At 46.9% G+C, this 24034-nt stretch overlaps 1 protein-coding gene across 12 annotated transcripts in view; it reads left to right on the forward strand.

Annotated features, from left to right (window-relative positions):
- The window catches only part of NCOR2 (nuclear receptor corepressor 2), a 399104-nt gene that overhangs the window by 189695 nt on the left and 185375 nt on the right, over window positions 1-24034 (forward strand). For 11 of the 12 annotated variants that reach the window (XM_084649222.1, XM_084649223.1, XM_084649220.1 and 8 more), the window contains exon 6: window positions 7480-7593. The exons of the other annotated variant lie outside the window; for it this stretch is intronic. In XM_084649222.1, the coding sequence (XP_084505348.1) occupies window positions 7480-7593 (114 nt within the window). The remainder of the gene's footprint in view (window positions 1-7479; window positions 7594-24034) is intronic. 12 annotated transcript variants of the gene reach the window in all.

Consider the following 24034-nt stretch of genomic DNA (forward strand, 5'->3'; position numbering starts at 1 on the left):
TGTCCTGGCAGCTGGGGAATCAGCCAGATGCATCAGCTTTGCGACCATGCCCCCTTTGCTGAGGCCTGGGAGAGAAATTGGAATAGGAGCGGTAAGAGTGGCCAGGGAGATTTCCTTGCATGCTGCCTGGTCCTGCTGGCCTTTCTGCCTGCTTCACCTGACAAGAGTGGCCCAAACTGACTGCAACGCAGCACTATGCACCAGGTGCTTCCCGCATCTGCAGGGGTGGTGCCCCTTCTCAGGCAGAGCTGCCTCCATGCACCCGTCTCAGGAAAGAAGCTGGCACTTTGCACCAACACTGTATTCATTACAGTTCCTTTAAAAAAAAAAAAAAAAAAGCCCTTGCTCCAAAAAGCTCCCAAGGGACCTTTGGTCCAGCGACCTCGACATGCTGGCAGTGTCCATCCCCCGGTCAGTTTGCAGTGAAGGGGGATTTAGCCTATTGAGAGCAACAGGCTCCACTTAGAGGCTTAGTACTCCTGGAGCCACCTGGCTTTACCAAGGGTGCAGGGCTTCTAGGCCTGTGCAAGCCAGGTCACCAGTGAAGCACAGCTGGGCAGTTTGGCTTGTTTTCTAGTGGAAAGTTGATGTTAAGTCAGTGATTCTGGGAAAGCAAAACGAGATTGTCATTTTACCTTGGATTGGAGATTCCCCCAACTCCTCCAGGGTATAATTCACAGCAGCTGTGGGGACGGTGTCCTCCTAGCAGACAGCTCTGCAGCCCGGCTTTTCCAGAGCTGCTGGATACCCACAGATTGAAGTTAAAGGAGCTACAGGTACTTAGCACCTTTCAAAACCAGGCCATCGTCCTGGAAAGAAAAGGCTTTTATTGTTTGTCTTGGTCTCTCCCCCGGACATTGATTTTATAAATCCTCTGCAAAGGCTCAGATTAGTTACAAAGGCGGCAAAAGTAGCTGCTGACAGATAAACCCCCTTCTCCCTTTTCTTTGCGTGTGGTTCTGTTGCTTGGTGTGCAATCAGTTACAGATACTGACCGTGGCCTTCCCTCTCCTTAAGAAAGTTCAGTACATCTGGCCTTTAAGGATTCAGTGCAAGAGAAAATATTTGAGAGGTGCGGGGGAAAAAGAGAGAGCAGAAAAGTTCCTCTCTGTAATACTTTGAGAACATTTGGTTCATCTGGGCATCTGAGCCACTGACTTTTAAAGAACATGAGAGAGAAAACAAAAGATATTAGCCAGATCTTCCTTGAGCAAACAGTAGAGCAGTTGTATGAAGCCCTAATGTCTCAATGCATTTTCCCTCTGTCCTTGGGAGGTCTTAGAGACAATTAAACACATTTGTACACAAAGCCTGTGCGCAAAAAAAAAAAAAGCAGCAGCAACAGCGTCTCCTTGGTCGTTCCAAAAATGGCCCTGAAGGCTCTCGCTGGGGTTGGCTGGCAGGAGGGGTTCTGATGAAGCAAAGTCTGATGAAGCAGCCAGGAGCTTTGCTTTCCTGAAATCCAGTGCACCAGCGAGCTGCTTTGTCCAGCTGCCCCTCCCTGGCTTTATTCATGTGTGTTCAATCTCTTTCACTTCTCCCACTAGCCTTCTCTGTCATGACAAGGAAGGATAATCGCCATGCAGTTATTCCTGGCCATGGTACCAGGGATCTTGGAAAAAAACCCACACCCACCCACCAAACATTTTCTGGGATTTTCTTTCTTTGTAAATATTTTCTAAGCCATCTCCAGAATGCTTTTCGGAAGTGTAACGCTGACACCTGCTGGCAAAGGTGGAGCCAGCAGTGGCCTGTAGCCTTGCAGCACTGTAGGGGAGCCCAAGACTTGGCCTATTTGCCAAATCTGCCAGGTAGGTTTATCATGTTCAAGAACAATTCCCCCAATTGAATTTTATCTGCTGTTTCTCAGCCTCTTTTTCTTAGAATATGTGTTAGAAGTAGATTTCCTGAGCTGGAAACCCTGTTTTTCTGTTTTAAGTTGCCATGTTCTTGTGTGTGTAGGCTAATCACTGGTGACTTCAGCCCAGGAACTAGCATGTGCCAGGATTAAACATGAACATTTAAATGTTAGCTACCTCTGAGTAAGGGCAACCGTGCCAGAGACTGACTAGATTCACAGAAGACTGGAAAAACCAGACCCAGCCAAAGCTATTTCAGTTCATACCTCATGCAACTTGATCAAAGAGGAGGGATCTGTGCTTGCTGCCATATGCCCTGCAGATTAAGTATTGTTATTACCGTACCATTGTCGCTGGGGAAGAGAAAGAGGTGCTGCCTTCATTTAGGAACTGATTGGCCTTAAAAGGAGAGGGAAGCGTACGCTGTCCCTAATGACAGGGCTGGGTGTTGCCTCGAAGACCTGCCGTGGGATTTTCAGTTTAGCAGAAGAGGGAAGTTGCAGGCTAGCGGAGGGTTGGCGTGTCGCCGTCAAAACTCCTCCTGATTTTCTGATTGTAAAGGTCACAGTTCCGGCCTGGTTTTTGTGGCAGACCTTTAAGATCCGTCTCTTGATGCTGGCCGCTTTTGCTTTGCCATTTTCCACAAATTCCAAGAAACACTGTTGCTGGCTAAACCGACTGAGATCCTCTTTGTAATCTCTGAGAGCACAGAGGGGAAGTAACCCCTAGTCCGTTTGCTCTAATTGGTGGGCCTGCACCTTTGATCATTGTACAGTATTACTCCCACAGAGAGTAGAGACACTGTAATTCTTCACTGTATTTCAGCTGTAATTAGATTTGCAGGGGTGGTGGTTTTGCTTTTAAGGAGCTGCTTTTAATGAGCCTCCACTTACTGGCAATCATTCATTTCTTGATTTGCCATCAAATCTTCTGTCTTAAATCAATTAGAACAGATTTGACCACTCGGGAAACTTTTTTGTGGGCTGCCAAAATACCTGTCAAAATTTCTAGAGATTTTACCCAAATCCTTTCCCTGATGGAAATTGTGGTTTTTTGTTTTCTGTTTGATAATCTGGGGATCTTTTGTTTCGAATTCCTGGATTTTGTAGTTTTGGGGCCTGTAAAGGGCATCTTTTCTATTATGAGAGTAGTGCATGCATTTCATTCCTCGAACCAAACCCTGGATCCTAACACTCTTCGACCCTGGGAAAGTTCTGATCTGGATTGGACCTTTGCTGCTTGGACCCAGCTCTGTTTGGAAGCTGTTCTAGTTGAACAAAGAACTAGAAGTGCACTGTAAGCCCCAGGGGAAAGTAGTTCATCAAGACATGGGTTGCTGATTAGTTCCCAAGTGGAGTTGAACATGTTGGTCCTGACCTGGAAAGCTTTAAGCGGCTTACCTCTTCTTGTTGGGGAACCACTTCACAACTCTGGCAGCATCCATGGAGGGAGATCAGTGGAGACACTTGAGCCAGTGGTCTCCTGGTTTAAACAGGAGGAGACCAGGACTGGGGCATATTCCAAAAAGGGAATATCGAACCCACCTTTTGTCCTTCAGATGCCTTGGTTATTGGGTCTTGAGATCAAACTGCAAGGCATAATATAGATTTCCTCTGGCTTTGGGGCAGTGGGGTGGGTCAAAGGATAGGGGTAGTTGGGGATTGCTGTTTTTATTGTATTGATGGAGCTTTGTATTTGGTCAGGATTGAAAGATCAGCTGAGAAATTAGGTGGATGGACAGGACATAGAATCATAGAATAACAGAGTTGAAAGGGACCTCTGGAGGCCATCTAGTCCAACCCCCTGCCCAGAGCAGGACCAATCCCAACTAAATCATCCCAGCCAGGGCTTTGTCAAGCCTGACCTTAAAAACTTCTAAGGAAGGGGATTCCACCACCTCTCTAGGTAATGCATTCCAGTGTTTCACCACCCTCCTAGTGAAAAAGTTTTTCCTAATATCCAACCTAAACCTTCCCCACTGCAACTTGAGACCATTACTCCTTATCCTGTCATCTGCTATCACTGAGAATAGTCTAGATCCATCCTCTTTGGATCCACCTTTCAGGTAGTTAAAAGCAGCTATCAAATCCCCCCTCATTCTTCTCTTCCGTAGACTAAACAATCCCAGTTCCCTCAGCCTTTCCTCATAACTCATGTGTTCCAGTCCCCTAATCATTTTTGTTGCCCTTCGCTGGGCTCTCTCCAATTTCTCCACATCCTTCTTGTAGCGTGGGGCCCAAAACTGGACACAGTACTCCAGATGAGGCCTCACCAATGTCTAATAGAGGGGAACGATCACGTCCCTCGATCTTCTGGCAGTGCCCCTACTTATACACCCCAAAATGCCATTGGCCTTCTTGGCAACAAGGGCACACTGTTGACTATATCCAGCTTCTCGTCCACTGTCACCCCTAGGTCCTTCTCTGCAGAACTGTTGCCTAGCCATTCGGTCCCTAGTCTGTAGCGGTGCATTGGATTCTTCCGTCCTAAGTGCAGGACTCTGCACTTGTCCTTGTTGAACCTCATCAGATTTCTTTTGGCCCAATCCTCCAATTTGTCTAGGTCCCTCTGTATCCTGTCCCTACCTTCCAGCGTATCTACCACTCCTCCCAGTTAGTGTCATCCGCAAACTTGTTGAGGGTGCAATCCACACCATCCTCCAGATCATTAATGAAGATATTGAACAAAACCGGCCCCAGGACCGACCCTTGGGGCACTCTGCTAGATACCGGCTGCCAACTAGACATGGAGCCATTGATCACTACCCGTTGAGCCCAACAATCTAGCCAACTTTCTACCCACCTTGTAGTGCATCCATCCAGCCCATACTTCTTTAACTTGCTGACAAGAATACTGTGGGAGACCGTGTCAAAAGCTTTGCTAAAGTCGAGGAATAACACGTCCACTGCTTTCCCTTCATCCACAGAACCAGTTATCTCATCATAGAAGGCAATTAGATTAGTCAGGCACGACTTTCCCTTGGTGAATCCATGCTGACTGTTCCTGATCACTTTCCTCTCGTCTAAGTGCTTCAGAATTGATTCCTTGAGGACATGCTCCATGATTTTTCCGGGGACAGAGGGGAGGCTGACCGGCCTGTAGTTCCCAGGATCATCCTTCTTCCCTTTTTTAAAGATGGGCACTACATTAGCCTTTTCCAATCTTCTGGGACTTCCCCCGATCGCCATGAGTTTTCAAAGATAATGGCCAATAGCTCTGCAATCACATCCACAATTCCTTTAGCACTCTCAGATGCAACGCATCCGGTCCCAGGGACTTGTGTGCGTCCAGTTTTTCTAAATAATTAAGGGCGCTAGGGTTTGATGCCAAGCCCTTTGGCGTCGGTGGAAAAGCCCTTTCCTGCAGAGCTTCCCAAAAAAACACCATGCCCGATTCCTGATAGTTGACCCCCGCCCTTCTGTCTAACCTGTATGTCACTATTATTTTTTATCTGAATTAACATCCTCAAAGCGTCTTCCAGATTGACTTGTGAGTCTTTGCACAACTCTCTCTCTCTCTTTTTTTTTAGGTTTCCAAGTATGAGACCCGTCTTGCTGGTTCAGGAGCATCATTTCTGATGAGTCATTTGCAGCCCTCCTTTTGTAACCGTTGGATTTGATGCTGTGCCAGAGTTAATTTTTCTCTAGAGCTCTCCAAGGTGCATCTAGGCCATAGCAGGGCTGCCCAAAGGCCAAGTGCCACTTGCAGCGTCCTGGAAATGTGGCTCATGGCCACTCTCTGCTGGTCTCTGCAGGAGCTGACCAAGGGCAGGTTTTTATCTCTGCTGAGCTCAAACAAGCTGCTGCTTCACTTTGTCTTCAGAGCATTCACGTCTAAGTGACTGTCAGGGTTACCCTCGTTTTGCTGTTGGTAAAAGCTGTGGACGTGTCTGGGAACTTGGGTGCGGCTTTTGGGCTCCTGGCTGGTTGCCCAGATCGCCCTCAGCAGATGGAGTTTGGGTACCTCACCTGCACAGCCAGGGTAAGGCTGTGACTCAGAACTAAGGGAACGGCCACATGCCCCTTTTATATGTAGGACCACAGAGGAAGAGATGTACGTTCAGCTGCGATCTCTCTCCAGGGCAGGGGAGTCTGAACTGGTTGCTGGCCCCTTGCTCAGTGCTGTCTAGTTTGCCACTGTTGCGGTGTTGAGTTTTTACCAGATTCTGATACATCCCCTTTGTTTTATTTAACATTGAAAAGGAAAAGGGGATTTGAAAATGGCCTTCCCGAGACAGGCCGTTGGTCTGTAGAGGCCCTGAAGAAAGTGGCTTGTGCTGATGCCCTTTGCTGCAGCTCCTGGGTCAGTCTGACGTTACTAGAATTGTATGAGGTACCGATAGTACAGTAAGTGTGTGGGGCCGTTTGACCATGAGAAGCGGCCCCCTAGTGATGATTAACACCCTGCCTCTGGGCTCCTTAGTAATATCTAAAACATACAATAGCGAAATTTGTCTCTGTGGCCTACCTGCCCGCTTCCCGCCTGCATCTCTGGCCTGTCTCCTGATGCTGCCCTTCATGCATGGGACATACTCCCCTTTGAGATGCCTACAGCTCCCGTCTCCTGATTGGCGGAACCCCTCCTTACATCCTGCCTCTGCAGGGATGCCTGCGGCTCGCTCCCGTCTGGCACTGGGTGGAAGAGCTGCGACTTTTGCCTTTCTGCTAAACTCGGTTCATCCCAGCGTTACCTCATCCTCCCCACCTCGTTTGTCTGTTTCATCTGCCTGCAGTGTCCTCTCTGACACCAGATTGTGACCTCTCTTTGATGCTTAGGCCTGGTCTACACTGGGGGGAGGGAGGGTGAATAATGTAGCTGAAGTCAACGTACTTAGACCTTAGACCTGTCTTCACTGCAGTGAGTCGACAGCTGCCACTCCCCCGTCGACTCCGCCTGCGCCTCTTGCGGCAGTGGGGTACCGGAATCGATGGGAGAGCGCTCGGGGGGGGGGGTCGATTTATCGCGTCTAGTCTAGACGCGATGGATCGATCACCGCCCGCCGATCTGGCGGGTAGTGTAGACATACCCTTGGTCTTTGATACTTGGCTGTACAGTGCCTAGCACAAGGGAGGCCTCGTGCTTGACTGAGGTTCTGAGGCACTGTTGTAAACAGAAAAAGAATAATAATACGTAGCCACAGAAGGCATCTCACTCAGGTGAAGAACTAGGAAATCAGCAGCAGGCTATTAAACTGAAAGAGTCCAATAACCCTTAACTCCCCCCACTTCCCCCTTAAAACATGAGCGTGGTAAACAGTGCAGCTCCAAATTAAGACATAAACAAGGAACTTTGCTGCTCTGAGAAATGTTTTTCCTCCATGGAATTTTCATTCAGCTGTTTTTTATGCGTCGCATCTGTAGTCGAGCTCCACAGGCCAGATCTAAGAGGGCCACTTTATGCAATTTGTGGCCAGAAAACACCCTGGCTAAGGCAACATGAAATGTTTAAGGGTTGTTCTACCCTCCCCTCCGTTAGCCCCTTTGTCTTGTTGATGTCTCACAGGAAATGGTTTATGGTTACGTTTTCTATTTCTGTCACAGTGCTGGAGAGAGAGAGAGTCTCCTATGGCCAGAGTGTTTCTTGTTTTGAACCACTCACTCTTCTTTTCAACCTTTCACAGCAACAGTTGGAGGAGGAAGCAGCCAAACCACCAGAGCCTGAGAAGCCGATCTCACCCCCACCTATTGAGTCCAAGCATCGCAGCTTAGTGCAGATAATCTATGATGAGAACAGGGTAAGTCACTTACCGACTAGCGGTTGCTGAACTGACTGACGTATTAACACAGCAGTTGTGTTGTGCATATGCACTCCCTACTCAACTAGCTTTGCGTCTATTATCAGGAAATGACTGCTTGTACCAATTGACCAGGGCCAGGCCAGTGAGGGGGGGATCTGGATTTCCGTCAGTGGCACACGCAAATGGCCTATCTGCCATGTGATCTCTTGTGGAAATTGTGAGAGATGCTGGTTGGTGGGTGTTGACAGGAGCAAGCCAGAGCAAAGGGTGTTAATTGTGTAGTGTGGTTCTTTGTTGCATGTTCTATTGCTGGAAGGGGTGAGGGTTTAATGGGATTAGCCTTGGATTTGAAATACCTAGAATGATGCCCTGGAACCCGACGTGATCAACCAACAGAAACCACTCAGCGTAACATCCTCCTGGGGTAAATTTGGTGCTTGAATTACTGTACGCTCACCTGTAGGGTGATCCCTTAGAAACATAGGCACTCTCTTGTCTGTGTGGGCGACACAGATCCTGTGACGCTTTCTGTCCGCTTCGTGATCTTATCCCAAACTCCCTTCCCATGGCTGGATGTGCTGGTGTGGGGTGCGCTCTTGGTGGCCCCCTTGCCCCCCAATGATGGTCCCCTTTCTGTGTAGCTTGTAAGCACAGTATTGAGTCTGAAATGTTCAAACTTGTGTGCCTCAGATATTTAGGCACCTATGTGGAAGTGGCCTGCTTCCCAGAGGTGCCTAGCGCCTGCAGCTCCCATTGGTCTCATGTCTGAAAATGTTGGCCTATGCCATATGCAGAGCACTTTGGTATCACAGGGATTATCTGAGAGGTTATCGCTAGCATTCTGCACCTGTCTGGTGTGCGGGGTTCCCTGTGAGCTCAGTGCTGCTCCTGTTAGGGCAGTATTTGGTTGTGACCGCTGGTGGGAAATGTGAGATCTTTAACATTTAAACACCAATCAAGCAAAGAAAACCTCTCCCCCGACCACTTCGTACACACCCTTACCCTTCAAGGTCAAGGACTTTCAGCCTCTCAAAACACATACAGATACATTATCACAGCTTATTATATTTTCCTAAAGTTAAGTATCCTCACACCTTCTTGTCAACTGTCTAAATGGGCCATCTTGATTATCACTACAAAAGTTTTTTTTTCCTCCTGCTGATAATAGCTCATCTTAACTAATTAGCCTCTCACAGTTTGTATGGCAACTTCTAACTTATCTGTATGTATATATATTTCTTCTTACTATATGTTCCATTCTATGCATCCGATGAAGTGCGCTGTAGCCCACGAAAGCTTATGCTCAAATTTGTTCGTCTCTAAGGTGCCACAAGTACTCCTGTTCTTTTTGCGGATACAGACTAACACGGCTGCTACTCTGAAACTTATTATTGTTGTAACTGATCCGTGTTTTTACTCTTCTGTGGTAAATGTGAGGGTATTGTGGACATTTTTGACTTTGAGTAAGGTGTCCTGAGCTTGGAAACGTTGCATTAGTGGAACGAGTTTGCCCTTTATTTGCTTTCTGAAGAACTGTGTTGCAGGGCAGGGCCTGTGGCTTTAGCTGTGCCAAGTTCCCAACCCCTTGCACTTAGGAAATCCAGTGCAAACCGTGAGTGTGATTATGCAAAACAGACTTAGAGCGCCTAAGGGCGAAGAGGATTTTTAAAGGACTGTGTGATCTGTGCTGAACACTTTAAATGGGGCAAGGCGAATGGAAAGGAGATTGACACAAATCAGCGCTGAATCTGTGGAATTTTAATGCGGCAGCAAACTTTAATAAAACGGTGTGAATTGCTGACGGTGTGTAACTCTCCTTGACTGCTAATTCATTAAACAGGGCCACTGCCTGCAACTGGGGTAGAAGGAGAAATGAATCTGGCTGGGTGCTTTGCGTTGACATTAGAAAACTGGGCCCTTTTGTACGTAATCAAGCACATTCGTTTTAGGTGTTGGGTTTAATGGATGATTCTGCATAAAAGGAAAGTGACTAGCCGCTAATTGTTTTGAATTGCGAGTCCTTTGAATTCACTGTGAGCTGCAGAACTCCAGGTGCCTGATGTTTAAAGATTACATGCCCTGGGCACTACTCCGAGGAAAAGCAATTACTTTGGCATGGTTGTCATTCTTTATAACTCGTATAAACACCTAGATATGCATGATGCTGTGTGGAACTGTATAAAGAGAGAGGCCCAGATTTTTAGAAATGTGCGTGCCTACCTTGAGACAACCTAAAGGGACCTAGGTTTCAGGCGCCAGGTGTGTAAGCACTTCCTGAAAACTCTTGACCCTCTTTAAGTCTTCTCCAGTTGCGCACTCTCCATAACTAGTCACTTCGGAGAATCTTGGCCAAAATCCCCACCTGAATTGCTTAGGCTTTAGGTTAAGACAAGAACACCAGGGAGTGGGCAGACAAAGATGAGGACCACAGGATCATGCAGTCACTTAGTGGAGTAAGCTTTTCTCAATAATGTGGGGGCAGACGTCGCTTGTTGGGTGGGGTTTTGAGCACGTTGGGTTGGTTGGAACCGTGGGTCAGGGCGGATTGGTTTGTTGTCTTTGTTTCACAGTCTGATGGTTAGCTGGATAACTGAAACGTTCTACTGATGATCTGAGAAAGGACTGGAGAGAAGACAGAGCACCATCATGGCCTGAGGGCTCAGGAAGGTTGTTCCAATCCTAGGGATCACTCTTTCATGGTACTTGCGAGGTACACAGTGGAAGGTATAAATGCAGTGCTTGGATTTTTGCGGCAGGAGGGGCAGGCAGAGCTGGACTGTCCCTCAAACAGTGTCATCTGCTAGAAGTGCCAAGGTCCCATTCAAACAGCACCGAGTTACAATACTGCCTACCTAGCTTGCTTGGGGCTGTTGGTGTCACTGAAGTGTTCAGTGGATGGTGCTGAAAAGAATGTGAAGAACCATGTGAGCTGAAATGTGCCGTCGAGAGCAAATGGTTACAATGAACTGGAAGCAGCTGAGCATGATGGCTTGGCTTCAGTTCTTAGTTTGTGGTTTCAGTTTGTTTGTGTTCTGCAGTTCATACCCCAATCCTGCTAATATTCATTCCTGCCCAAAACCTGGCTTTGGTTTTCCTATGAACCTTTGCAGTAGCATGTGCTTGTTCAAAACGGATGTGAATCAAACGGAGGTCAAGTCCGACTCCAGATGACTAAATAACATACTTCTTCCACATGTAGCTCTGTTAATGTCCACGTGACGGCTGGGATGTGGAAGGCAGATGCTGCTTCTCTTCTCTTTTGAGGGATCCCATGTAGAATAATGTGAGGACACATTTTAATGGATTTATCCCTGGGTAAAAAAATTTTTTTTTAATAGAAGGCCCAGCAGGCTGCCAGCCTAGGGCTGTGAACTGAGATCACTCATCTGTTGCTGGTGCAGCCTCTGGAGGAGGGACCAGAACATTTGTGGGATTCTACATGCACAGACATATGAATCAAATCAGTCTTGCAATCGGCTCTCTAATAACACACAGGACAAGGGGTTGTGTTGTGTTTATTCAGCTCACCCCTCTTCCGATGCAGCTGCCCTGAATAGGGATCTCCCAGATCCTGCTACAGACAACTACCAGGAGATTCCGCGTCTCCCCCCACCTACTTCCCAGTGCTGCCTTTCTCTTTCATGCCCACTGCTGCCTTTCTCAGGTGTGCATTTAACTCCTTTGGGGGCTCAGTACCAGGGGAGGTTGACAAACTGAGATGTAGAGAGGCAGTGTCAATTGCTGGAGAAAGCAGGGTTGCTGGGGAGCTAAGCATCTGTATTTTGATTCAAAGGGGGTGGAGGTGGAGAGAAATGGTGTATCTTTTAAGGCATAGAAAGTAGAAAGATATCCAAGTCCCACAGCAATACAGCCAGCCAGGCAGCCGAGACAGGCTGTTCCAGGGTGAGAGGGAAAGTTGGAATCTGTATTTTGGGGTGATAATGCATCCCTTGATCCATCTGTTTGAATTCAGGAGGAGGAAAACCAGGCACTTGTTTAAACACCAAAGCAAGGGATTAGTGCTTCACCCCAAACTGGAGTGTCTGCTTCCACAAGTGTGTGTGCCTCCCCCTCCCCCCTTACAGGCTGTGCCAGGCAAGAGAGGAGAACACCATGCTAGAGACTGTGGGAAATCAAGTTAGCCAGCTATTGTGTGACCTACTTTCGTTTTGGCTATAGCTGTGATTCTTCAGGGGTGAGTGGATTCTAATTTTAGCCTTGTGGTTCATCAGGGAATTATATTTCTTCCCACCAGCACATTGGGCAAGTGGCACAGAGGAGCCCTGTTATGTATGGGGGCACAGAATATCGGTTGGCGTTGTCTGCATCAAAGCTTTCCTCAGAATCCAGGCTCTCCTTAGCCGTTCACCTTAACACTGTTGTGAGTCTCTTCCTCCCTGTGACCTGCTTTACCAGTGTGATTTGAAAGGTGTCTCTGCATCAGGGAGAGTTATGATCTTTGGCAAATTTGACCTGTGATCCCTTTCTTACTATATGCAATGTGCTGGACAAGTTAATCGTATTCCGGAAACACATGGCCGTGCAGATGGGACTAAAGAAGAAGGTAGAAAAGTGCAGGGATCTTCACGGACTTTGTTCTGAGAGAACTGGCTGCATTTGCTTTTTGGGTGAGATTTTCAAAGGCATAAGTGGCAGTGAAGCGCACAGTCGCCATGGACATTCATCTCACGGCCATTTGTGCCTTTGAAAATCTCTGCTGTGTGTGTTGATCCGAGACGCTTTGTCATTCCATCCTCAGTGGGCGTTGGAAATTGCGCCTGCCAGATTTTGCACTTGCCCCCCTTTTGCGTACAAGCCCATGACATGGAATAACTGTGCTGGGACCACCCAGACTGTGCATACAGAGGTGGGCCTTGTGCCCACAGAGGGGTGTCACGTGGCCAGATGCAGTCTGAGGGCTTGTCTGCACAGCAAACCAGGGTATGAATCTACAATGTCCCAGCTTGCTGCACAGGATGAACCTCGTCACGGCTGAGTGTGCTCTGGGGCTTTCAGCACGCTGTAGTGAACGTTCGTATACAGCAGGCTCGGGGGCTGTGGATTCACACCCTGGTTTGCTGTGCAGCAACCCGCCGTGTAGAGAAGGCTCTAAATAAAAGCACGTTTGAGATGTGGCCCAGCGTTTTTGCTGCTGCCCGAGGACCAAAGCACGACTGCAGAAAGGGTGACATTTTCAGAGTTACCCAAGTCCCATTTTCAAAAGTGGCAGAGGCGCGTGGGAGCCTGTCACATACAAGTACTTTCTGAAAATGTTACTCTGGGTCAGTTTACAAACTGTCCTGGGAACCCTCCTCTTGATTTGACATTTGCTGCTTGACACTCTGTGGGATTCTGCGAAGGGCACGCGGGGCCATGGCATTCGCAGCCACCCAAGGTATGTTCATTTCACACAGTAGCGTTCCCTGCTCCTTGGGCTCACCGCCAGGAGAGCAGTCCTGAGTTACCCAATGGAATCTGTTTCTCTAGCCATTGTGAATTGCTGCCAGAGGTTGGTGCACGGTCGGTAATGATATAGTCACAATTATTATGTAAGAGGAAAATGGGCGAACACTTGAATTTAACTGTGCAAGTGACCTTCAGTCTCCCCTGTGGGAGAGAAGGAAATTAGTCCTCCTGGGCTGCATTATTGTCTCAAGGCAGCCTCCCCTGTCATTTTCGCATTAAATCCCCATAACCAGGGCACATGCACTGGGTATATTGTTAATAATATTTTTATTCCACAAGGCGGTTCAGTGGAGATTCCCTGCTGCCCCCCACCCCCCCCTTTTTCTTCCCGCTTATATATATATATTTTTTTCTGACATTGCTGACAATTTGGCTTGACATTTCTGGCCCTGAGTAACTCTGGTTTTAAGCAAAAATTCCAGGTCTCTTGTTCAGTGCTGGGTGGGTTTTTTTGGTTTTTTTTTTTTTTCTTCCCCCAATTACTTTTTGAATGGAAGTCATCACACTTGGTTTTGTTCAGATCTGATTTGTCAGAGTGCCCTGGAGGACGCTCTCCGGCTCCAGTCAGCAGTCCCTCTCCATGCTGCGTCTGAGCGGAGCCCACTAGTGCAGTGGCTGTTTGTGGCCATTAATTCTGCTCTCTGAATTCCCCATCATTGTACACACACGCAAAGAGTCACTCGCAGCCCACTGTCAGTGCATGCCTGTGTGTCGGTTTATATGATTTCAAGCAAGTCTCTGTTCATGGAGGGAAATCAGTGGCTCGGAGGGACTGCTCATGGGAGAGGGGAACCTCTAACTGGTAGGTCACTGGGTTGGAATGTAACCCAAGGTGGAGGTGATGCATCAGATCGAAATAAGTTTGGTGGGTCTCTGTCCTGTTCCCATGTTCCAGTCTATGGCATACTGTCCAGCATGGCAATTTTCAGGCTGCCTATTACTGACAGGAGAGGCTCAGGATTTGGATAGCTCAATCTCCGTGGCCCCTCCTTTCAATCAAGATCACATGCCTTTCAAAAAAATATGTTCTCGCTCAATTGCAAGATGTGGGCTTGATGCAGAAATTGCTGGGGGAAATTCCTTGGCCTGTGCTATGTGGATTGATGGCCCCGTCTGGCCTAAAGTTCTTTGAAGCTGTGAATCCTCTAAACCTTAAAAGGCCATATCTGCACTGGAGAGAGAGAGAGAAGTTTCAAAATAGTTTCCAAACCTGGCTTAAAATCTATAAATTGATTTTGGATGCAGTTTGGCCACCTTGGTGGAGCAGGCCAAGCCATACCAGACCCTTACTGAGACAGCGGCTTTATGCTGGGTGAAGCAGTGACTGGCTGTGCGGACATTTAAATGACCCTCTCTAGAGATGAGTTGGGCAGCTCAAACCTTGCTGAGAACTACTGCGGTCTGAAGGCTCTGGAAAGCATCTACCTTCGGAAGAACTTCCCTGCAACAGGAGAGCTAGAACTTACTGTAATTTCACACTTATATCTCAGTAGCCCTAAGACACCAACCAGGTCAGGGCCCCATTGTGCTAGGTCCCACCCCCTCTCTGTAACGCTCACCCCGTGTTCCCCTCCCCCATTACTGCCTCCTTCCTGCCCCCTCTGCCTCCTTCCCACCCCCTTTCTGTAACGCTCACCCCACATTCCCCTCCCCCATTACTGCCTCCTTCCCGCCCCCTCGGCCTCCTTCCCACCCCCTCTCTGTAACACTCACCCTGCATTCCCCTCCCCCATTACTGCCTCCTTCTCGCCCCCACATTCCCCTCCTCCATTTTGCCCCCTTCCCTACCCTTCCTGAAATTCTCTGTAGAGCTGCTTGTGTGTGGAAGGAGGGAGCTACACTTACAGCACATCTCTGGGCAGCCATATACCTGCATCTCCTTCAGCTATTTCTTCCCTATCTTGGGGCTTGGCTATTTTACCCCCATTGTTTGTTCATATCTGGGGCAGAGAAGGTGCTGACTGAATTGGGACTCTAGTTAAAGCCACACACCTTTCTCCACCTAGCTCAGTGCGCGGTGAGGCTCAAACCCTGGCTTTCCTGGTGTCGCAAGGCTATGATTGAGATTCAGCCCAGAGACTTGATGGCTTTTATCTCTCTCCCGTGAGACAGCCAGTCTCTGATCTGAGTGTCGGAGCTGTCCTTTGAAACACAGACACATCCGCTTTCCTTTCAAGTGTCGAGCTCATCACTTCTCTCTCTTTTGGAGGGGAAGAGTTAATGTCAAGATGCTCACTGCCGCTTTTTATGTTCAGCGCCACTGCTGTGGGACCATGATTAACCACAGTGTCACGCGGGTTTGGATGTAAATCTTTGGATGTAACCTTCTCCATCGCAGGTGCAGGTGCTGAAGGGTTGTGGCATGCTTGCCCTTTCAGGTTTTCCTGTCAGGCTTTTGAAAAACAGAGTTGGATGCAGTGCAGCCAGTGGAAGCCGGCAACAATGTCTGTTCGGCTCTTGGGATTGTGTCGGTGGGAATCAATAAGATGACATTTTAATTTGTTTTCTGTCTCAGTGCTTGTTCCTTCAGAAAGGCACTGCTATGTATCTATAAATACAACAGGGTGGTGGAAAATTGAAATTCAAAGGATTTTTTTTATACTCCTACTGCTCTTATGTCTGTATGGAATGTATTTCCCTGACTATCCATTTGCCCTCATAAATCATGTTCAGCATTGCTGGTTCTTCCATAAATAAGTGAATAAATAAATAAGTGAATAAATAAATAAAGCTTTTAATGTTCCCAAGTAGAATCTAGCCTCTTGTTGTCTATTTAGTTCCCCTGTTGCAACAGGATTAACCCACTTGCCCTTTAAAGGGCATGGGGTGTGATTTTGATCCCATAGTGGTTTTACACCAGTGTAACTGTGACTTCAGTGGACTTATTCCTGATTTATACTGGCCAGTATACATCAGGGCGACAGTGTCAATGTGAAAACCCTGTGTTAAATAAATCTGTATCAGTAGAACACCTTTTGAATGGGGCTGTCGATTAATCGCAGTTAACTCATACAATTAAGTCCAAAATATGAATCGTGATTAAAAAACTTAATCGCGTTTAATCACAGTTTTATTCACAATGTTAAATAATAGAATACCAATTGAAATGTATTAACTATTTTGGATGTTTTCCTAAATTTTCATATAAATTGTATTCTGTGTTGTAATTGAAATCAAAGTGTATATTATTTTTGATTACAAATATTTGCACTGTATAAATGATAAACAAAAGAAGTAGTATTTTTCAATTCACCTCATACGAGTATTGTAGTGCAATCTCTTTGTCATGAAAGTGCAACTTGTAAATGTAATTTAAAAAAAAATAATGGTTTTATGTGGTTACATAACTGCACTCACAAACAAAACAATGTAAAACTTCAGAGCCTGCAAGTCCACTCAGTCCTACTTCTTGTTCAGCCAACTGCTAAGACAAACAAGTTTGTTTACATTTACAGGGGATAATGCTGCCCTCTTCTTACTTACAATGTCATCTGAAAGTGAGAACACGCATTTGCATGGCACTTTTGTAGCCAGCATTACAAGGTATTTATGTGCCAGATATGCTAAACATTCGTGTGCCCCTTCATGCTTCGGCCACCATTCCAGAGGACATGCTTCCATGCTGATGACACGCGTTAAAAAAATAATGCGCTCATTAAATTTGTGACTGAACTCCTCAGGAGGACTGAGTGTATGTTCCCTGCTCTGTTTTACCCGCATTCTGGCACATATTTTATGGTATAGGAGTCTCGAATGATGACCCAGCACGTTGTTCGTTTTAAGAACACTTTCACTGCAGATTTGACCAAAAAAACCAAAGATACCAATGTGAGATTTCTAAAGAAAGCTACAGCACTCGACCCAAGGTTTAAGCATCTGAAGTGCCTTCCAAAAACTGAGAGAGATGAGGTGTGGAGCATGATTTCAGAAGTCTTAATAGAGCAACACTCCGATGTGGAAACTACAGAACCCAAACCACCAAAAAGAAAATCAACCTTCTGCTGGTGGCATCTGACTCAGAAGATGAAAATGAACATGCGTTGGACTGTACTGCTTTGGATTGTTATTGAGCAGAACCAGTCATCAGCATGGATGCATATCCCCTGGAATGGTGGTTGAAGCATGAAGGGACATATGAATCTTTAGCACATCTGGCAAGTAAATATCTTGCAACGCTGGCCATGAGAACGCCTCTTCTCGCTTTCAGGTGACATTGGAAACAAGAAGTGGGCAGCATTATGTCCTGCAAATGTAAACAAATTTGTTTGTCTGATCAATTGGCTGAACAAGAAATAGGACTGAGTGGACTGGTGCTAAAGTTTTACATTATTTTATTTTTGAATGCAGGTTTTTTTGGTACATAATTCTACATTTGTAAATTCAACTTTCATGACAAAGAGATTGCACTACAGTACTTGTATTAGGTGAATTGAAAAATACTATTTCTTTTTTTACAGTGCAAATACTTGTAATCAGAAATAAATATAAAGTAAGCACTGTACACTTTATATTCTTTGTTGTAATTGAAATCAGTATATTTGAAAATGTAGAAACCGTGCAAACATGTTTAAATGAATGGTAATTTTAAAAAAAAATTTAATCGCTTGACAGCCCTACTTTTGAACATTAAAGCTGAAATAATTTTAAAAATCTAATTTACTTTGCATCATTTATTGATGTATTTATTTTATTTTTTGAGCTCTGCCTATTTGGACAACTAAACAAAAAAGACTGATTGGTTTCACTTTTGTTTCCGGTCAGTTTCACACACAGGTTCTGATGTGTTAGACAGTGAGGCCAGATTTTCCTTTTGATTGTTACAGTGGAACAGTTAAAGAGGAAAGATATATTTTTTCTTGACATTTAAAAATATGAGGTAAGCATCGTTTTAGTATTACAGATGTGTTGCAAACTGATAAAATTCAATCTTCTGAAGCACCCAGCACCTTGGAATTCTTTTGCTTTCCATCAGAGATTTAAAGCAAAATAGACTTTTGCTCTCCATCTATTATCTTCCCCCAGGATCAGAAGTTCCATGTAAGTGTGGGATTTTCTCTGTCTACTGAGAGTCATCCAGCCCAAGCGATACTGTATCCTAGGCTTTCAGAGGGGTTGGAAATAACTGCAGGAAGTGCGGTAACTCCCAGAAGCTCTGAGGAGAGGAGCGTAAGCCGTACTGTACAGAGCCTCTGACAAATAGATGCTTTCCTATAATTTTGCTGATGACTAGACTTTACTGTCACTTCCAAAGGCCTCCTTAGCATTTCAGTTTTCATTTTTTAAAGTGCCTTCTGAATGGGAGATCACTTTGCAGTCTGCTGGCTGGGGTATTTATATATAATTCCATCCCCAACCTTGAAGGTCTGCACCTCTGTCACTTGGTGTGATGGAGTATGACACACTCAGCCACAGAAACCCACTTAAAATGTCTAGCAGAAGACAAGAACTTGGAGACAAGAGTGGAACAGAAATGAGTCGGTCAGTCACGCTCTGCACAGGAAATGTTGAGAGGATTATTAATACACATCTCCAATATGACCCATTTCCCCAGTTTTCTTCTTATGCTTGATGAGTCATTTGCAAACAAAGTTGTTTGCAGCACAACGCATTGCAGATACTACGTGCTAGGTAGAATTCCAGTTACACTCTTTCAAACTTTCCAGTTGTGCTTTTGCAAGTAGAATAGCAGCGCAGAAGTCAGGGTGCCCGCAATGCCTACTTCAGGGAGTTCCCAGAGGGAGTGGTGTACATGCTCCTGAAAAGTTTTATTCTCAGCTCTTCAACTGTGGGACCAATTGATGGCTATGTGAATTCCACACGTTGCGCGTTCCTTTGTTTCACAAGAGTGCTCGCATCACTGAGGAGACAGGAATAATAACCCCCTTGCTGTATTGGTGCTATAGGGATTTCATGATTCATGGAAGGGAGTTACGTCTCTCCTCTAACTCCACCCCGGTAGTCGAGATCAGACAGAAGGCTTTGATTAGCAGACCCTGGATTTGATTTTTGAGGACATTGGTCCAATACTGAGGCCTGGTCTATGCTAGAAAATTTAATGGACCCAGTTACGTCACTCAGTGGTATGAAAAATCCACACCCCTGAGTGATGTAGTTAAGCTGACCTAAGTCCTCACGTAGACTGCTAGGTGGACAAAAGAATTCTTCTAGCTAGTGCCTCTTGGGGAGGTGGATTACCTGCACCGATGAGAGAGCCCCTCCTGCCAGCGTCGGTAGCATCTACACTGACGCACTGCAGTGTTTCAAGTGTAGACAAGCCTCTGAGATTGCCACCTGCTGCATTGGCAAATCACCATCCTGCAGAACCCTAGGTGTTCCTGGGCGGTTTCCAATTCAAGTTTGGGCCAGGCCAAACCCTGCTTAGCTTGTAAGATGTGCCAAAATGCCATGGTGGTTTGACTCCAGATGAAATGCACCTGGAGTCAGGAGAAAATAAGGGCTTTCTTGGTGTCTAGAAATTAAAACCTTCCAGATGGGGGCCAGTATTGATAAGCTGCAATCCTGTCCCCAGCTATCTTTTAATCTTAATGCAAAAGACAGCATATGCAAGAGAGACCTTTACATTTGAAATAATGAAACTGTGATTATTTCGGTCTTTTGCAGAATATATGAGTTTGATTCTGATCTGAGGTTTACACCAATCTGACTGCATTGACTTCAGTGGAGTTACTTCTTATTTGCACCATTGTAACTGAGATCAGAATACATCCTGCTGCTTTAATATACAAGTCTTGCTACCCAGCCTGTGGTGGTGAATTCATGATCTAAATGGCCAGGACAGAACGTAATCACGCAGTGAACGCTTTCAGCACTGCTCTGGGTATTCTCCTGCCTCTTTAAAGGATTTGCTTGTCTCAGTGCAGGACGTGCCTGATCCTGAATGAGAGTGCTTATATTCTTAGGCATGGCCTGGCTTTGATCGCTGCATTTTCTGTCTATGAAATGCTATAAATAACCCTGAGAGCATGGTTCAGCACTGGCGGCTGAGAGTGTATATGGAAGGATGGTTGGAAAAATTCCAGGAGAACGCCCCCTTCTAATTCCGGATCCACTTTCTCAAAATAACTTCGTGTTTCCTCATCTTCAGGTTTTGGTTTTTTTCCCAAAGCTTGCTAACCCCTCTGATATATTGGGAGGTTTGGGAGTCAGAGGTTGCTGTGCTGGATTGTGATCCCTACAAGAAGCTCAGGCTGCCTGTAAATTGCTGGAATGGACCCTTTTTTCTCCCCTCCCATGCCAAGATTCAGCAAAGGGAAAACCAGGTTTGTGTTCCCAGATTGAGGGTCCCACTGAAAACCTTTGCCATGAATATTTCTAGACCTGCATGGAGATTTTCGTGGCCCCTCACGGAGCTTCTTCCATATGATGTCACCATTGTTTTCAGGAGCAGTTTAAGGGGCATAATCCTGATATTGGCAGGGGTGCCCCATCCAGCACAGAATCAGTGAGAAACAAAGGGTTAAATTGGGACTCGCCAGCCCAGTGTCCAGCAGGGGGCAATGTGGATGTAGGAGTCCTTGGGGGTATGAGGCACCAAGCCTCCAGGAGCCATGGCTGTGCTCGGACAGGATGTACAGGCCAGTGGGAATCGGTGGAGGGGACTGGTCATCCTTCCCCCTTGGAAGATGCCCATGGTGCTGTTGGAATCAGGCCAGAGCAGCCCCTGCTCTTAGCCAGAACATGGAGTGTGACTGCGGCCAGCACCTTAGATGGGCCTAAGGAGGATTTTTGTGTGCTCTGTCCCTGCTCCTTTCATGCCCCTTAGGGCGAAGGACAGTCTAGTCCCTAGAGAGGGAAATCAAGGAGTTCATCCGGGATGTGAAGTCTGGGAAGGCAGAGTGGGGATGCTAGGGGCAGACTTTCAGTGGAGGCCCATCTTTTGGGATGTAGCTGGAAATGTAAATGGATCTCGGTGCCAGTCAGTGTTAATCCACCCCAGGTTGTTTGTGGTATGTCTGGCCCCCCAGCAGCAGCCAGAGACATGACGACGCGTGGAACGGGACGCAGCAGGGAGATGCAAAGCAAACTGTGAAGCATGGTGAAAAACGAGTCCGCTCCTTGGGGCCACAGCATGGCTCGAGCTTCTCGGGCTGATGAGCACTGACCCCTTTGGGGATGCCAGTTCCCAGCACCAGGAGGTGAAAAGGAAACTGCTCACTGCGCCGGGTGTAACTCAGCGGGTTTTTAGCTCGCTGTTGTTTGTAACGCCCCGTTAGAGCTGTGACATGACACGTCTGTCCCACCCCAAATGGGAAATAACCACGCCCACCCCCTGGTGACTGCCACACGGCAGAATGAGGCCTCTTTCCAGCATACTCCGGGAAGCAGCTGGCGATCAATTCTGTGCAATTGTGCTGTTTCAGCTGCACAAGGGTGGGTAGGCCGTGATCACCATGCATTGCAGAGCCCTGCCCTGCAGGAGGCATCTGTGCACCGGGCCACCAGGGGGTACGAGGGGGATCCCCTAATGTGGCGAAGGCATTAGACTGGCAGTCAGGAGAGGTGGGTTCTATTTCCAACTCCACTGCTGGGCGACCTTGGGTCGGTCACTCCCCTGCTCTGTGCCTTTATCTTCCGACCCCTTGTCTACCTTGACTGTAAACACTTTGAGGCAGGGACTGTCCCTCCCTGTGAGCCCTGGTCTCTGTTTGGGCCTCCTGGTGCTACTGGAAAGCTCCTAAATCATTTGCCCATAGACCCCTACATCCCCATGTGAAGAGCTAATGCTTTGCCTTTTATATTCCGTCCAGTCGCACCTCGCAGTGTGTCCTTTCCTAAAAGCGTCGCAGAGGAGGCTTCTCCGCAGCCCTAGCAAGAAATCGAACTCTGCTCTCGCTTACATCGGTGCTAAATCCGGAGTCACTCCACTCAAGTAGAGTGGCTGTGGTGTAAAAGGGAGCAGAATTCTGCCCCCAACGTGCTCCTGTGCTGCCAATGACTCCATTCAGATGCTGAGCCACTGATGGATGGTATGTCAGGAATCTGTGCTGAGTCTGGAAAAGGGGCCATTAACTGCTGGCTGAGGAACAGTGGCGGGAATAGAAAACCAGTGGGATTTTCATTCATCGCACTAAGAACAATGCCTAGATTTGCTTGTTAATGTCTTGGTGGCAGAGCAGTGGAGTGTTTCTTTGTTAAATAACACACATTCAGAACTCTGGGCTTGCTGACTGAGTGTGAGGATGGACACGCTGTAGGGTTGATCATTATGGGCTCGGTATGCTCCTGATGAAATCAATAGGGAAAAAATCCCACTGCTTCACAGGGAAGTAGCATTGAGCCCTAATCCTGATCCCCATTAGGTGCCCATGGAAGGGCACAGCAGCAGTGGGGAATGGGCACCATTCTGCTGCAAAGATCCCGCTAATGTAGGAGGAGCTCTAAGCCTCCTTTGCACACTGCCCGTTCGCCTGCCTTCCTGGACCAGGCTCTTTTGTCCTCTGAGCCTGCAGAACTGGAGCGTGTTCTCCTGATGCTGTTCGTCCTTCAGCAAAAGTCTTCTATTAGGAGTGTGGGGAAACTTTGGATAGCTAATAGATGTCATTAACATCTCTGCCACCCAGCTCTTGCCTCTGCCTGTGTGGCCTTTTAAATAGCTTGTTACAGTTGTGTTAGGATCTGATAAATGCAGCAAGGAGCATCAGCAATTACGTTGTGTGTCAAGTGTTAATCAGGCAGCTTTCGGGATAGGCTTTGCTCGGTGTACATACAGCGAGATGCCGTGCCCAGAATACTTTCCCCAGCACTGTTACATTCTGGAGATGTGTACGTTAATCAGTTAACGCGAGAGGAACGATGTCAGTCCTTTTGATTCTCAGCTACGTTCTCCCTGCAGTGTTTTGCCTCTGGTCATCTCGTTAAGTTGTCTAACTATGACAAGTGTGTTTATAGATCTCCCAGAGACCTGGAAATTCTTGGCTCATTGGGGTTAAACTTCTAAATGTTTAATATTGACGAGTCCAGGGACAGGCTTAACTCATACGAATTAGTGAGGATAAATGCACAGCCATGGAAACACATATATTACTTAACATGCAGAACTAACATGTAGTGACCTTTGTCAGATGCGTGCCCAAGCCTCAGAGTGTGCAGCTCACTAATGGCATTGATAGACTCCAGTTGGCTTTTGTTGACTGGTTTGTATTAGTTACAGAACAACTGAGGCTTGTTTAACTTCCATTTCCTCCCCTCTTTTTAAAAAAAGAAAGAAGACTAGAAATTAAATGCAATAACTTCAACAGCGCAATATGAAAAGTTGTCAGTTGGGGTGAACTGGTTTTAAGGTTGAATCCTAAGCATTACATGACAGTCTTTTTAATTATGTCATCACATAGACCAGTGGTCCCCAACCTTTCTGTGGGAATAGCACATTCCCAGAAGACTGTGGCGGGCACCGGACACCCCACCGCCGGAGAACCGCCCGCTGGAATCCCACCGAGAAGCGGCAGCGGAAGAAGCGTCACCACCGAAATGCCGCCGAGAAACGGTAACGCCTCTAGGTGTCTCCGCTTCTCGGCAGCATTTCGGCGGCCAGTTCCCCAGTGGCTGCGCTCGGCGGCGGGGTGACTTGCGGGTGCACAAAAATGCCCTGGCAGGCGCCATGGCACCCACAAGCACCGCGTTGGGGACCACTGACATAGACTTTCTCAGGCATTAGTATAATGGTTTTAGTTTTTGGAACTTTAGATACATGTGTATCTAAAATGTATGCCGATGTAAAGTCATGTAATTATAGTCTGTTCCAACGTCTGTGTGTAAGGGGCGGAGTTAAGGTGGTGGTGTTCAACCGTAGCTCGATGTGCAGCCATTGCAGTGGTGTATTTTTGCATGAGATTATGTTCTGCTACAGCAGTGGTGAAGCATGGTGGGGGTAGTTTAACTTTATAATGAGATGCTACATTTAATTTCACAGGTAGGGATCTATACAACTGCAATCTATGGAGCTGTGATGGCA

This window comes from Lepidochelys olivacea (assembly GCF_965140295.1).
Source record: "Lepidochelys olivacea isolate rLepOli2 genome assembly, chromosome: 15".
Lineage (NCBI taxonomy): Eukaryota > Metazoa > Chordata > Testudines > Cheloniidae > Lepidochelys > Lepidochelys olivacea.